The sequence below is a fragment of the Chrysemys picta genome, chromosome 18, assembly GCF_011386835.1.
Source record: "Chrysemys picta bellii isolate R12L10 chromosome 18, ASM1138683v2, whole genome shotgun sequence".
In the NCBI taxonomy this organism is placed as follows: domain Eukaryota; kingdom Metazoa; phylum Chordata; order Testudines; family Emydidae; genus Chrysemys; species Chrysemys picta.
This window is the reverse complement of record NC_088808.1, coordinates 15,291,514-15,305,231: the sequence shown is the minus strand read 5'-3', so window position 1 is coordinate 15,305,231 and position 13,718 is coordinate 15,291,514. Positions and strand designations below refer to the sequence as shown.

The 13,718-nt window shown below is 42.5% G+C and overlaps 1 protein-coding gene across 50 annotated transcripts in view; it reads right to left on the bottom strand.

Moving 5' to 3' along the window:
• FUBP3 (far upstream element binding protein 3) overlaps positions 1–13,718 on the bottom strand; it is a 57,701-nt gene that overhangs the window by 19,382 nt on the left and 24,601 nt on the right. For all 50 annotated transcript variants that reach the window (XM_065572658.1, XM_065572664.1, XM_065572663.1 and 47 more), the window contains 8 exons: positions 13,276–13,325; positions 11,344–11,415; positions 10,021–10,078; positions 7,416–7,578; positions 6,278–6,376; positions 4,675–4,779; positions 4,115–4,217; positions 3,116–3,216 (listed from right to left, as the gene is read on the bottom strand). In XM_065572658.1, the coding sequence (XP_065428730.1) occupies positions 3,116–3,216; positions 4,115–4,217; positions 4,675–4,779; positions 6,278–6,376; positions 7,416–7,578; positions 10,021–10,078; positions 11,344–11,415; positions 13,276–13,325 (751 nt within the window). The remainder of the gene's footprint in view (positions 1–3,115; positions 3,217–4,114; positions 4,218–4,674; positions 4,780–6,277; positions 6,377–7,415; positions 7,579–10,020; positions 10,079–11,343; positions 11,416–13,275; positions 13,326–13,718) is intronic.

The following is a 13,718-nucleotide window of genomic DNA, read 5'->3' as shown; positions in this document are numbered from 1 at the left end:
AAAACTGAGATCAAGGCTGCTTTTCTATATAAAAAGCAATTAGGGGAAAAACATCTAACTTTTGAGGTCAAGCTTTAGCACAGCAGGCCATGTGTTATATTAATGGCCTGATCCTGTGGGGCGCCCAGAGGCTATGCTACTGGGTGCAAGAGACTGGCAAAGTCACCACAGGCATTGGGACCCTACCTCTGACTCCAGAAGACACCATCGTGTATCTCATCAGGCCAGGGCCGGCTCCTGGGTTTTGGCCGCCCCAAGCAGCCAAACAAACAAGAAAAAGCCGCGATCGTGATCTGTGGCGGCAATTCGGCAGGAGGTCCTTTGCTCTGAGCAGGAGAGAGGGACCGTCCGCTGAATTGCCGCCGAACAGCTGGACGTGCCGCCCCTCTCCGAAGTGGCCGCCCCAAGCACCTGCTTGGTAAGCTGGTGCCTGGAGCCGGCCCTGCATCAGGCTCATCCACTGAGCCCATCTGGGTGGTCTCATACTCCTATTTTATAGCTTCTCCCTATTTGAGCTCTGATAGGTTCAAATCTCAAATTAAAAATATTTATGACTCCACCCACCATGGATACTTGCTCTCCAGCTCATGGAAAGATATTGATCTGTCCAGTAACTACCAGTCCTTGCTTCTGGATGGTTTTGGGTACTTCAAGTAAATGGCCTTACTCTGTCTCCTTGCATGTGTACACAGAGATACAAAAAACAGAAATCCATTAATTTCTCAGCTGCTTTCCTCTGCTGCTAAACAAATAAAATCTAAAAGGCACATGGGTTACGCGAGCAGAAGGCTCGGAGCGTGATTACTTCTTGTGTTTTCTGCAGGTACTGGTGGGGGAGTTATGTAACAAGGGAGAAGGAACAGAGTGTGCAACCAGAAAGGAGCAAGACTGGTGTCAAAGCAGGACACTGTGGGTATCTGAGTGCAGCTGCTAGGGTTGATTTCAACACTAGGGAACTGGAGAAAAAACCTGTCATGGCTGCAGCTTGTACAAAAGACCCTATTTGGGAATATTTTCAAGAAATTCTTGGACCTCTGGGTAAAAAAAGGAACACATACCGAATGTAAACAGTGCAACAAAGAGATGCAAGGCCTGGTGGTCAGAATGAAACATTATGAAAAGTGCTCCTCAAAAGGCAAAGTCTTTGAAGATGAGGTGGATGTGTCTGAACCATCTGATTAATTTTTCACCATTCTTATGGACAGCCTACCCTGTCTTACTATGCTAGTAAATGATAACTTAGATTACTGTCATAAATGTGTTTTTTGGGGGAGAGATTACTTGTGAATTTCAAAATGTGCGTTCAAAAGATAATTGGCATGTGAGTTTGTTGTGGGAGTATTTATCAATTACTTTTTGACTTATTGCTGGACTTCTGACATTTTTTATTGCTCAATATAATCAAACATCCCAGGTGAAGATTTCCTATTTAAAAGATTTTTAGGTATTAACTTCAACATTTAAAAAAAAGTCCCGTCCCCCCCCCCAACCAGTTCGGTATGTTGCTAGAGATAAGGGTTTAAATAGATTCAGACGATCCTCATGATTTATTTTCTCTCTAATTTATTCTAAACCCAGTTTTATAGCTTTTAAACAGGTGGTACAAACAGCTGCCGGAGGAGGAAGTCTTTCATTTACAGTCTTTTTCTTCATCATCCAGTGAAACCACAGCTGAGTTCATAATCAGGCCCTGTAAATTCAAGCAAGACTCCACAGATGAAAAGACGTCTTGATGCATTTATGCAAAAAAATTCTCCCTTGCCACTTGTTCAGAACAAACATTTCATTGACTTGGTTCAATCATTACGATCAGGCTACACTCCACCCAGCAGAGCAGACATTGCTGGATACAGTATACGAGAAGTAAATTGAAGAGCTTGCAAAAAAACATTGAGGGAACATTTGTTAATCTGAGTCTTGATGGGTGGAAGAATGTACAAAATGATCCAGTAATGTGTGTTTGTGAGACAAAAGAAGAAGATGGGGTTGTCTATCCTACAGAAACTATTAATACACCAGGCAATGCCCATACAGCAGAATACTTAAAAGTAGCAGCAAGCTATAACACACTGAACAAAAATTAAAGTGTCAAATGCATAGCTTTGTCACAGACAATGCTGCAAATGTAGGAAAGAGGAGAAGAAATCAAGAGGATAATGAAGGGAACCTGAAACTTGTAAAATATGGGCGCAGTATTTGTTTGGATGCAGCGCTCATTTGAAGAGTTAAGTACAACTCCAGGAATAAAGAAAAATCTTGTTGAAATTGCAAAATTTTTCCCTAACAGCCACCTTGCTTCAGGTTCACTGAAAAGAACAGGAGGATCCAAACAAATTCTCCCCTGCGATGAAACGATGGAATTCAGTGGTTGACTGTTTTGATCTATTTAGTAAGAACTGGTCTATTCTAATGAGAATTTGTGAAGAAAATAGTGACAAAATAGATGGAACTATCACAGCCAAAGCAGTCAACAGACTAAAGAGAAATGTAGAAGATTCGCTGAATACACTGAAGCCTATTTCCATAGCCTTGGACAAACCACAGAAAGATCGCTGTTGTGCTGCTGATCGTTTAGGTGTAAATGTGAAACATGTCTTGATACGAGAACCGTTTGTATCCAAGACGTTTAAGGTTATTTTGTTTAATAAATATAAATGTTATAATGCGGTTTTCTATTTTTAAATTCCAGTTACCATCCTAATGCAGCTTGATGCAAATCATGAGCAAAATGTTGTTAGTTATCTACGTAAATAAGCAGTATATTATTCACCATTTTCTTATTATACTAAAAATGTACAATTAGGAAACCGACAATATTAAGCTATCCGAGAACTAAATGGATGTGCTTGAGAGACCTTCCATAGTTGAACCAGCACATGGTTAAGTGGCACCAAGGATAGCAAAACACTTTACGAAAGTGACACTACAGCACTAATGGGTAGCAGCATAAATGGCCTCCTGAAAAGAGAACACAGTTGCCTACTCAATACCCTCTATTCCTTCTTAGAGGGTGGTCTATAGTCATACCACTATGTTTACTATGTACTTCCCATAACTACCTTTCCCATTCTCTATTAATATAGGTGTTTGCCTCATGGGTGTCTGCGGAACCCACCTGTGCTGTGAGAATAAGCTCATTGATGATATGAGCTGCGTGCTGACACCGATCAGGAAGCCCCATGACCTGCGCGACTCTTTCAGGACTAATCCCATCATCTGTGGAGGGAGAGGTGACAAAGACTTAATTAAAAAGGGGAAAAGACCCACCCACCAAATGAAGCTTCTCTCCAGTATGGCTATAGCCAGTGTTTTCCCATAGGTAGATCTGTTGTGTTAGACCTGCCATCTTTCTCCTCTACCTTCGGCCCTTCCCCCATCCCACCTACGAACCCATGCTGATTATCTGAGAAGAGTCTAATAGTGGAAAGGTAACACTTTCACATGCAACATGATAAACCTTGAAAGAGATTGCTATATTCTTAATAGGCTAAAGGTAGCCAAGTGACCCAGAGGAAATTATTTGAATTCGTCAAGTCCTGATCCCTAAAGACCAGGAATATCCTGGAGTACTTTAAAGCCAGGAAAGAAGGTTTTTCCATAATCCAATTCTTTTTATCAATTAGATACAAGACCAAGACATTGCAGCCATAACGTCTGACGTTTTGAAAATGAGGTGTATACAATTTCTTTCCAGTCTCGCAGGCAACAAGCAGAAAACCTCTGTAAAAACTGCATGAGGAACCAAGGAGGTGGCATGTCATTTTAAACTGGTGTTAGAAAGGGACACTATCTACTGTGCTGCTGTAAGGTCTCCAGTGTAGTCGCTCTTTGCCAGCAAGAGAGCTCTCCTGCCAGCAAAACAAAAGCGCACACAAAAAAAAGTGCTGTCCACACCAGCGCTTTTCTTTGGTAAAACTTCTGTTGGATGGGGTGTTTTTTTCACACCCTGTGACTGACAAAAGTTTTACCGATCGAAGTGCAGTGTAGACACAGCCTAAGTAACTACAAGCAGACAGAAAACTAGCTGCTGTCGATATGCACTAAGCAATAAAACTGGGTAGTCCCTGTTTCGCACAGTGATCAGAAAGCAACAGATCTTTGTTCTCACACAAACCTGGTTTAAACTGAATCCTAACGCCAGCATCGTTCTGAATCTTTTTGATCATTTCTCCATTTCTTCCTATTACAATTCCAACAGCAAACCTGGGCACAGAGACCTGATGGGAAAAGAAAAACAGTGTGAAAACTCAGAACTGGCATATATTCTACTAGTTTTACAAGAGGAGTATTCATCCTGCTTATGTACCATGCCAGGCCAAATGAAGCAGCTCCAGGGATAATGTCTTATCCCTCTTAAGCACAAGCGTATGGGTAATTTTCAATCCCTATTATTTCCACTGGCCATAAATCCCTTCCCCTAGCAAAATTAGGCCTCTATGTTACAAGAACGGCACTTCCAAAAAACAATTTTGGAAGAGATGGAAGTGCCACCCGCAAGCCCAAACAAATGCCCTCTCTGGAAAGCTGGTGAGCCTCTTCTGGTGGATGGGTGCAATATATTTAAAGGCAGGGAGCATTGTGAAGGAAATAAATCTCACTGGCAATGTTTGACGTTAAATGGTCTCCATCCCTCACCCTGGGGAGGTAACCATAGCACCTGTGAAAAGAACATACCTCTATGCTCCCTCCTCCCATTCTAGAGCTGAAATCACTTCGTACGCCTCGGAAATCTGCCTGATCTTTCTCTCGGATGATCTCCAGTACCATTTCCCTGGCTTGCTGTGGGGAAAAAAGTTATGGTTACCTTTTAGCTCATGTCTATCCCACTTCCCATCTTGGTGCTCAGGGCCTCAATGATTAGGTGGCATCAAGCAGAATTGCTTATGTTAAGCAGACTGAAATTCCTTCACTTGGGATTTCTTTCACCATTTTAATGGAGATCTGTTTTGTATTGCATCCTCCTTCCTCATTAGCAATTCGATAGCTTTTTAGAAGGAAGATCCCCGTGTGCAATTGTTTAAAGTGTCTTTCAAAAAACATGGACATTTGTTTCTAAAATATAATCTTAACTGGGACTTTAATTTCCTTAAGACCCTTCCCGTTGAACAGAACTCAACCCCTTTTTCTGAAGTAGCTATCACAGAAAAGGTTGACATGGAAAGAAATCAAGTTATTGGCATGGTTTAATAAAAGTGCCATTTTCAAAATTATCTGCCAAGTGCAACTACTGTAGCATCCAGAGTCTGTTAGGTGCTGTGCAAACAGCCAATCCCTGCCCTGAAGGGTTTACAGTCCAAGATCCCTTAATTCTGATTTGCATGGGATTTACTGCTCAGGAAGAACATGGAAAATATGCTGAAGCACATCCAGCAAGACAGAGGGGCCGTCTAGAGAGTGTAAGTGACAGGCGAGATGCAGTTTGGTTGAAAATGTAAGAGTGCTTTTAAACTTGTCTTACAGATCTACACCTTTGTAATGCTAGTTTATGAATCATCATTCATAAAACTGAAAGCTGTATTACTAGCTAGATACAGCTAGGAGTGTAGGAAAGGATATTAGTGTTCTTCAGGAAAGACTTGAAACACCCTATCATTGCAGGTGTTTCTAAAGGCAACCAGACACTCAGCTCCCACAGAAAATCAATAGGAGCTGGGTGCCGAACACTTCTGAAAGATCTCACCCATTGTTCCTATGCTTGGGCAGGAACTGAAAATTTAACTTTAGCTGTTGGGTGCTACATGGTGCAACAAACTGCTGTACCAGCCTTTTAATGTGTTGAGAGTTGTCTAAATTTAGATTAGTGTGCCAGCCTCTAGTAAGGCACCTCAAGCACAAATTGGTATAACTGGTAGACTAAACATCCACTATGAAGCATCCTACCACCTCCGGTGGGATCGTGGGATTAAGCTCTGAAGTCACGACTATATGTTTTAAGTACCTAGCACAATAGAGGCCCTGGATGCAACTGCAATATAAATATTGAATACGCTTAAGCTTTGGTGCCATGAATTGTTCTGCTTTCAGATTACAAGTGTTAACTGGCTGTCTGAGGTATTAAACATTCTGGTTACACTAGAGTCTTATCTATAGCATGGGTGCCCGCACCTACCTTCATCAGTAGACGTTTAGAATGAACAGCAGCCATCATCTTCTAACAAAGCATCTACAGCTTTATTTAACTCCGCTACATGCTCACAAACACCATCAACAATTCCACTGTTTAAAGGTTCTGTTAGTACAATTATGCAGAATCACATGAAGTGTTTTTACTCCATACCTGTACTTTAAAAGCATCTCCAGTAATACGGAGAGGTTTATCTGCTCCCGTCGGTAATGGGCCATCTTGGATCATAACCATTTTCACACCTGTTCGCTCCTGCAAAAGCCACACAACACTTGAATAAGCATGGTCCCTTGAATAAGCATGGTCACAGTTAGTGACCAAAGTTTGGACACCTAACATTTATATGGGTCAGATCAGCAGCCTTCCAGCATGCTATTTTTTAAGCAATCTATGATACTCTGCTTTACAAAAGACCACAACTGCTCTACAGCCTGAGCACAGGACTGCAAGGAGGTGCGCTTCTCACCATACCACATTCTAGTGCAGAGACCACTGCAAAGAGAAAATCCAACTTTTGTCTTTCCATCCAGGCGTAACAGTGAGATAAGAACCTCTCTAAACACACAATTACACAGTGTGCCAGATACCTTTGGATGATTCAGCCAAAATTAAAGCTCTCAACAAAAAATCACAATTACTATCTTGGCATAAATGTATTTCTGAAGCCCTTTATAGCCTTGAAAGATTTGTAAAGTATACCAAGATAGACAGAGAAAAAAATATATCCAGGAACATTGATTTACACACAGATGTGTTCATGGGAGTGGAGGGAGAGAAGAGGAGATTAAATACCAACTTCACCTACAGAAGTAATGAATTTGATAAAACATATCCTGGGGAACAGCACAGCTGGCATTAAGCAGCTTCACCAAGGCACCTGAATACTGACCTGGGACACCCTTTGCTATGCCAGATGAGGGCCCTTCCTAAACAGCGCATACATCTTGCCACAGCTGGGTGCTTCTTTTATGAAGCAGACAAACGTCCACTAGGAGCTCAACTGAGGACAAGATCATTCCTTTTGTAACTCAGGGCTGGATTTGAACCCAGATCTCTGAAGGTGAAAGACTAACATTAACCTCCTACAGCAGGCACTAGAGGCTTTTTATTTTCAAGCACGCTTTCTTGAGCTCTATTGGGTCACATACCACCTTCTTAAGTTGTTGTGAAGTGAATGGATGGAACGCCAAGCTCAAATACTACAGTGGTACGTGTACTACCGTTTGGGAACCCTTAATCTAGAGGAACTTTCCCCTAGCAAAGTTCCTTGAAGTAAAAACATCTTGCACACCTGCAACTGTTTTATTGTTTCGCCTCCTTTGCCAATGACTAGACCCACTTTGGATGCTGGGATCAGAATCTCCTGGATCGTACTGTTGCCATCAACATCGTTGTGAAAGCCAGGGCCATTCCGACAGCGATCCACTATCTGCCCCAATAGCCTCTTCGCTTGTCTTTGAAAAGAAGCAAGGAAAATGACCATTAGACAACACTGTTTCATCTGCCCAAGAAACCATTGGAATGTGAGACATTTGGGGAGAGGAGAAGTGAAGAGATGAGAAGAAAACCATGGTTAGCACAATGGCTTTTATGCTTTGGAACACCAATTCCCCTTCACAACACCTATCGGCACTTTGATTTCTAAAAAGTGGAAAAGGAAGGAAGGAGTGCATCTTGACTCCTTTGATGCTTACACATTTTTAAAGCATTGGCTTCACCACAGCTGGGGTGTACCACATTTGAAGTGGTACTGTTAATATAAATCTTCGTAAATCGCAACCACAACCTCACTTCCTGACTGAGGCAGGCGAGGAGTGCTGCTCTGATACAGTAACAGCAGGTTAGACCACCACCCTCTGATATGACACAGAGCCACAGGTGAATCCCTTCTTCTCGGCCTACTCTCCCCCAGCAACACTGGCAGGGTTTGCTTGCAGCCTCCCATCCTAGCTGGGGCTGCTAAGGTTGTACAAAAAATAGGGCAGGGACCTCATGTAGCAGCGAGGGCAGGAGATTAAGTGCTGCTTGTGAAAGCAGGCGGATGACAAGGCCAGGAGATCACTCCCTGGCAGCTTTATAATGGCTGAGCTGACTGGCAGTGGCTTTCCATCTTCATGTTAATTGCTGCCATCTACCTGCCCCTTCCCTTCACTCAAGAGGCTGAAGCCAGGTCAGCAGCCAGCACTTGGGTGCTGTTCTTCCTCTCTCCTCCACTTAGCATCCAACCATCTCATGTACATCAGGACTCTGAGGGAATTGTCCCCTTTGGATGCATTCCCCTGGGAGTGTCAACTCAGGGGGTTGGGGGGTCCGATGGCCTGCGTCCAACAGCAGAGAATCACTCCAACCTCGGGCCTCAATCAGGAAGCAAGGCAGGAGCTTGACTTTCCAGAAGTAGATTTCAGATTTGAAATTAACAGCTGTGTTCTTGGTTGTTTAAAAAAAAAAAAAAAAAAAAAAAAAAAGCACAAAACCAATCTTAAGTATTCATCAAGCCCTTAAGTTAATTTTTTTGATGGAAAAAGTAAGGGAGAGATTAAAACAGAGGGCACACTGAAACACAGAGCATCATCTGCCCTCTGTTTTAATGGTCTTCCTTACTGTTTCCATTAAAACAATTTTATTCAAAATTTAAGGGCTTTATGAATACTTAAGATAATAGGTGGTTGTTTAAAAAAAATAAAAAAAAACTATTATTGCCCTGTTATTGAGCCTTCTTCCTCATTCAGCTTCACAAGTCTAAAGAAGTGGGATCACTTGAGACAGCCTTGGATAGGAGTATGTGTTTAGCTGCATATTTCAGAACTGTAGGTGTTAAGATCTGCTCTTACCCATTTTCCCCAAGTGTCTCATCCGGCATTACAGCTTTTTAGTATTTTGCTCTTGTTCTGAAATATTCTTCACTAGAGGAAAAAAATGCCTCAATACCAGCAAAACCATATTGTTTGCCCTATAATATGTGCTTGCCAATTACACTTATTCTGGTTCAATGCTTGCAGAATTATGGTAGAGTGAGGGGACTTAAGCACCCTTAGATCTCATAGGAACGGAAGAATAGTGAGTCTTCTCTTGAGAGAGACCGTCTTTGTGCCTACATATTTTTATCAAAATGCAACTCAACGATTTCCAGATGGATTTTAAAAAACCCACCTACCCAAAGGTTGGGGAGAGAAAGAGCAGCTCCATATGTTAAGTGTGTTCCTGTAAGCCTGAGGATCCTGGATCCAGTCCCAGCAGGAGGTCCTCAACTGGTTTGTGAGAGTCTCAAACTCAGCTCCTGGGAAGGGGGAGGGAGGAAACACTGTCCCTAAATTTTCTATAGGCCTACAGAATAGAAACCCCTGCTGGACTGCCAAATGTGTGTCTACCATGCAGGGACCAGAGTTCAAATATTCAGTTCAGTCCTTTGCATCTAGCTGGCAGCTATATGGAGGCGGCATCCTGATGGGTCTCATGCTGCTCTGGAGCAACACCCCCAGTTTATTCAGGAGTGCAACTGACAGGCTCTGGGGGCCTTGTGCAGCCCCTCTTCAACTGGAAGGATGGCCATCTCAGTAGCAGTGGGAAGGCGGAGGGGAGAAGAGTGACCTTTAATGGCTTAATTTAGTATCCTGGAAACTTGCAGTTAGTCAACTGCATCCTAAGTGCCCTAAGAGCAACCCTGTGAAATGGAATTCCATGGGAATTTCTGCAGAGGGTTCAGCAGACTAACTGGAAAAGCCTTTGATAAGTAAACATCTCAGTGTTAGACCAAGTGGCTCTAGAGTCTGGTGGCCCTAAAGCTTCTATAGGCCAATATTTGCTGATTGTGGCTAACCAAATAGCAGCACTGATAGAACACAGTGGTAAGGAAGAGGAAAGGAAAGGAGAGAAAAAAAGAACAAAACAAGACTCACTCGATGCTCTCTGGTGTTCCGGTGAGCACACAGGGCCTCTCGGGCATCCCGCCGCTGTCTGTGAAGGGAACGAGAACATGACAAGGACTGGATATTTCACAACTCCTGAATCGCCAACAGTAGCCAGCCAAGCAGGCAGATACAAGCAGCCAAGGCATAGCCTACAGAACTAGCTCTTTCATGGTTAAAAGCGGCAGTAAAATCTACATGATCCTTTCTGGATTGCACGTTATAAGAGGGTGGTTAGAGACCTCCAATCTCAAGAACAAAGGGCAGCCTCAAAGTACACACAGTTCTTGTGTGAAGCAATCAGGTTCTATACCTGATTTGAACACTTGGCTGCAATTCATTATAATTATGAATCTGGAAATAAAGCAAATATTTTCTAAGTATTTTATTTATCCTTCAATCACCCTGCACACTCACTCCTGCTTGAGTATTCAGTCTTGCTCCTGTGGCATCTTAGACGGATATGATTATGGTGTTTTCCTACACTTAGTACAACTATATATTCCACGTTAGCTTTCTTTTAAGTGTCACACTCCTAGTAAACAAGTTGTTACATGCAATTCAATTGGATTAAAAACACTGGTCAGCTGCTTCAGTGACCAAAGGGCAGCACTAAAATGTTCCCTTTGCACATAGAGCATGTTAATAAGAATTCAGAGATATCCAGGAGCAACATATTTCAAAGACAAAATGGATGTTTCCTTTATTTTTAAATCTCTCCCTGCCAATTAAGATTAAAAACCCAGAAGATAGTATTTTGCAATAACTATATAGTAACACACTTCTGTTTTCCCATGGGGGGCGGGGGGGCAGAGACACCGACTATCTTCACAGAAAATAGTATAAAGCAAGAATACGCAGCATACCACACAGACTGGTACAGTCTCCTTTTTAGTTTGAGATGGATCCTATCAGGAGCAACTCCCGACCTCTTGAAATTTCAGTTTCCAAAAACTGACAAGACTAAGCAATTAAATACAATCCACATCTGATCTCTCCAAAGAAGTGCCACTGGAAGACAGCCCTAAATAGGAGCATTTCCCATCTCTGTAGGGAACAACATGGACTATAATTTAACACTTAAGTTGCATCTGCTTCTTGATTAGAGGTGGTCCCCTCATTTTGCTCCCAGAAGTAGCTAACAGGTCTGTTTTCTGTGCTAGTATGGAGGTCAGTCCCAGAAAAGAATTCCCTTGTGCATCAGTTGGTAACCAGCGATAACACACATGAATGTGATGGACAGGTCTCCACGTCTATTGGACATGCCATATTTCAATGCCACGCCCTGCTTCCACTACACACACTAGCTCTTACCTGGAGCAATCTGAATTTTGCAGCCAGACTCTGCCTGGATCCGTGAGATCTGTTCACCGCCCCTGCCGATTACTGAAACAAGTTCAACAAGTGTCAATTTACTGTAGTCCTAGCCAAGAGCAGAGTATCTGCTCCCTTTACTCCATTGCAACTGGCAGTAAAGGGGAGACTATATTCCAAAACTGTAAAACAGGCCTCCATACTCTGGTACACAGAAAGCCAATGTCATGGTAGAACCATTACTAGAATTCAGCAAAACATTTAATTGTATTTCCTTGTAAATACAAGTCTTACACTGAACTGAGAATACATGGTAGGTAAAAATAAGTCACTAAACAGAGCCAGGCCAGGAAAGGTGTTTTACGGTTATTGTCCTGTGACAACCTGAATCTCAGGTCTGATAAGAAAACATGGCTGTCCTGATAATTTTGCAGCCAAAGCACAGGTATTTTGGGTGTTGCTTTATTTATTTATTTTTAATAATTCACTGTCCCTCCTTCAAGAGCATGTCGTTGGTTTGATCTACACTTTAATACACCTGGGTTTTATATTGAAGTGCCATGCCTGACCTCAAGCTGAAAGTGAAAGCTGGCCTCCCTTAGATCCCCTGCATCACTGAATGACAATGGTGTTCCACACTGTATAGCAGGGAGAGAACATGCACAGCCAGCCATATACACCCTTCCCAAAGAGTAACATGGAACACAGCTGCAGGTCAGCCAAGTCTAGCAGACATGATTGGGTCAACATTCTCTCAGTAGAGGGCCCTCAACTGTGGAACTTGCTTATGCTAGTACCTGTTTGAGCTTGAATCTTTATCACCCGCTTACTGTGTGGCATGAAGCAACTTTTTGCCCAGGCCGCCTTCTTACGGAACTACAGAACTACCTTCTGAATGGCCAGCACCTGGCCCCTAAAAGAGATTGGGGTGGGAGGGCATGGGGGGAGAGGGGAAAAGGAAAGAAAAGACTGCCGCTCCTTTATAAGAAACCAACAAATGAATAAAGAACTGAGCCAGGAAGAGAGTGTTTTCAATTTCAGCTTCAGGTTGGACACCCGGTCAGTCTGCGTGTAAGTAAACATGGATTGTTATTTCCCTTTTCACTCTTCACACACACTAAGCAGAGCATTTGGGGTGATGCTCCTTTACCAGAAGAGATGGCATGCTGGAATCCGAAGGTTATGGAACATGCCGTGGCATGACTCTTTAGTCATGACAGCAGGAGGATTCCCTTGAAAGGAGAAACAGTGAACAGCTGGAGGAACACAGGAATCAGGGTGAAGGGTATGAGAACATCGTCAAGGGTGCAAGAGTGAGGTGAACGAGAGAGAGAAGAAGAAGAAGAAAATCAAGAAGAAAAAGGAGAGAGAAATCCACCTGGGCAGGAAAGTGCACCCCAGTTATTTCTCACTAGGCATCTGTTTAAAATTCAACTTTCACTTTAAGTGTTTAAACACTATTTCTCTCCTCCCTCTTCCCCCAACCCCACTGACAATAGTGTATTTAAATGCAGTAACTGGTTCTGGTGACAGGCAAATGGATTCATTCTTGGCAAACCATTATGTAATTTGGTCTGGGGAATCTGTCGTTACAGCCAGAGTTACCAGAACAGCAGATCTTCAGAAATCTGTGTTCCCTGCCATCTCACACCCCAAAAAACCCTATTCCATATTCATCACTGTAAAACCCTTACCAGCAAACGGGTAGTTTATATCTGGGTTTTTAAGTGCAGGGCATTGTGGCAGAGACAGTTTAATTTGCCCTTACTGGGGGATGTTATTAATAGGCAAGATTTTTCACAGACAGTAAATTCACAGTGGCATTGATTGAAGTTGTGTGCCTTATTCCTCACCCACCACAATAAGCACTGTTCCTGAACAGAACGTATATTCAGAAACTGAATTTAAAACAAAAACATCTAGGATACTTACTAAATCCAACCATTTTATCAGGCACTTTGAATTCTTCTGTTATTACTGTCCTAAAAATGGAGATTCAAATAGTCACTGCAAAGAACAGTTTAGTAGACCACCTTTGTCCTCCCATAAAAGTCAGCCACAGAATACAAAGTTGTGTATAGAAAAATAAACACTTCAGCCATAATCAAAACCATTTGGGTTGGAAGTGACCCTAGAGGGTCATCTATTCTACCCCCTTCTTCGTGGAAGAATGGGTTTAGTTATTCCTAAACTCTGATATATTTTAAATCTAGCCTTGATTAGCTCCACTGAAGTTGATTCCATATCTCCTTTGGCTGTTCTTGCTCCAAATGCATAGCTGTTCAAGTAAGTAAATCTTTTTCTAAAATGGAACCTCAATTTTCTATGATGCAGCTTAAGCCCATTATTTCTTGGTCTGTCCTTATTGCATGAGA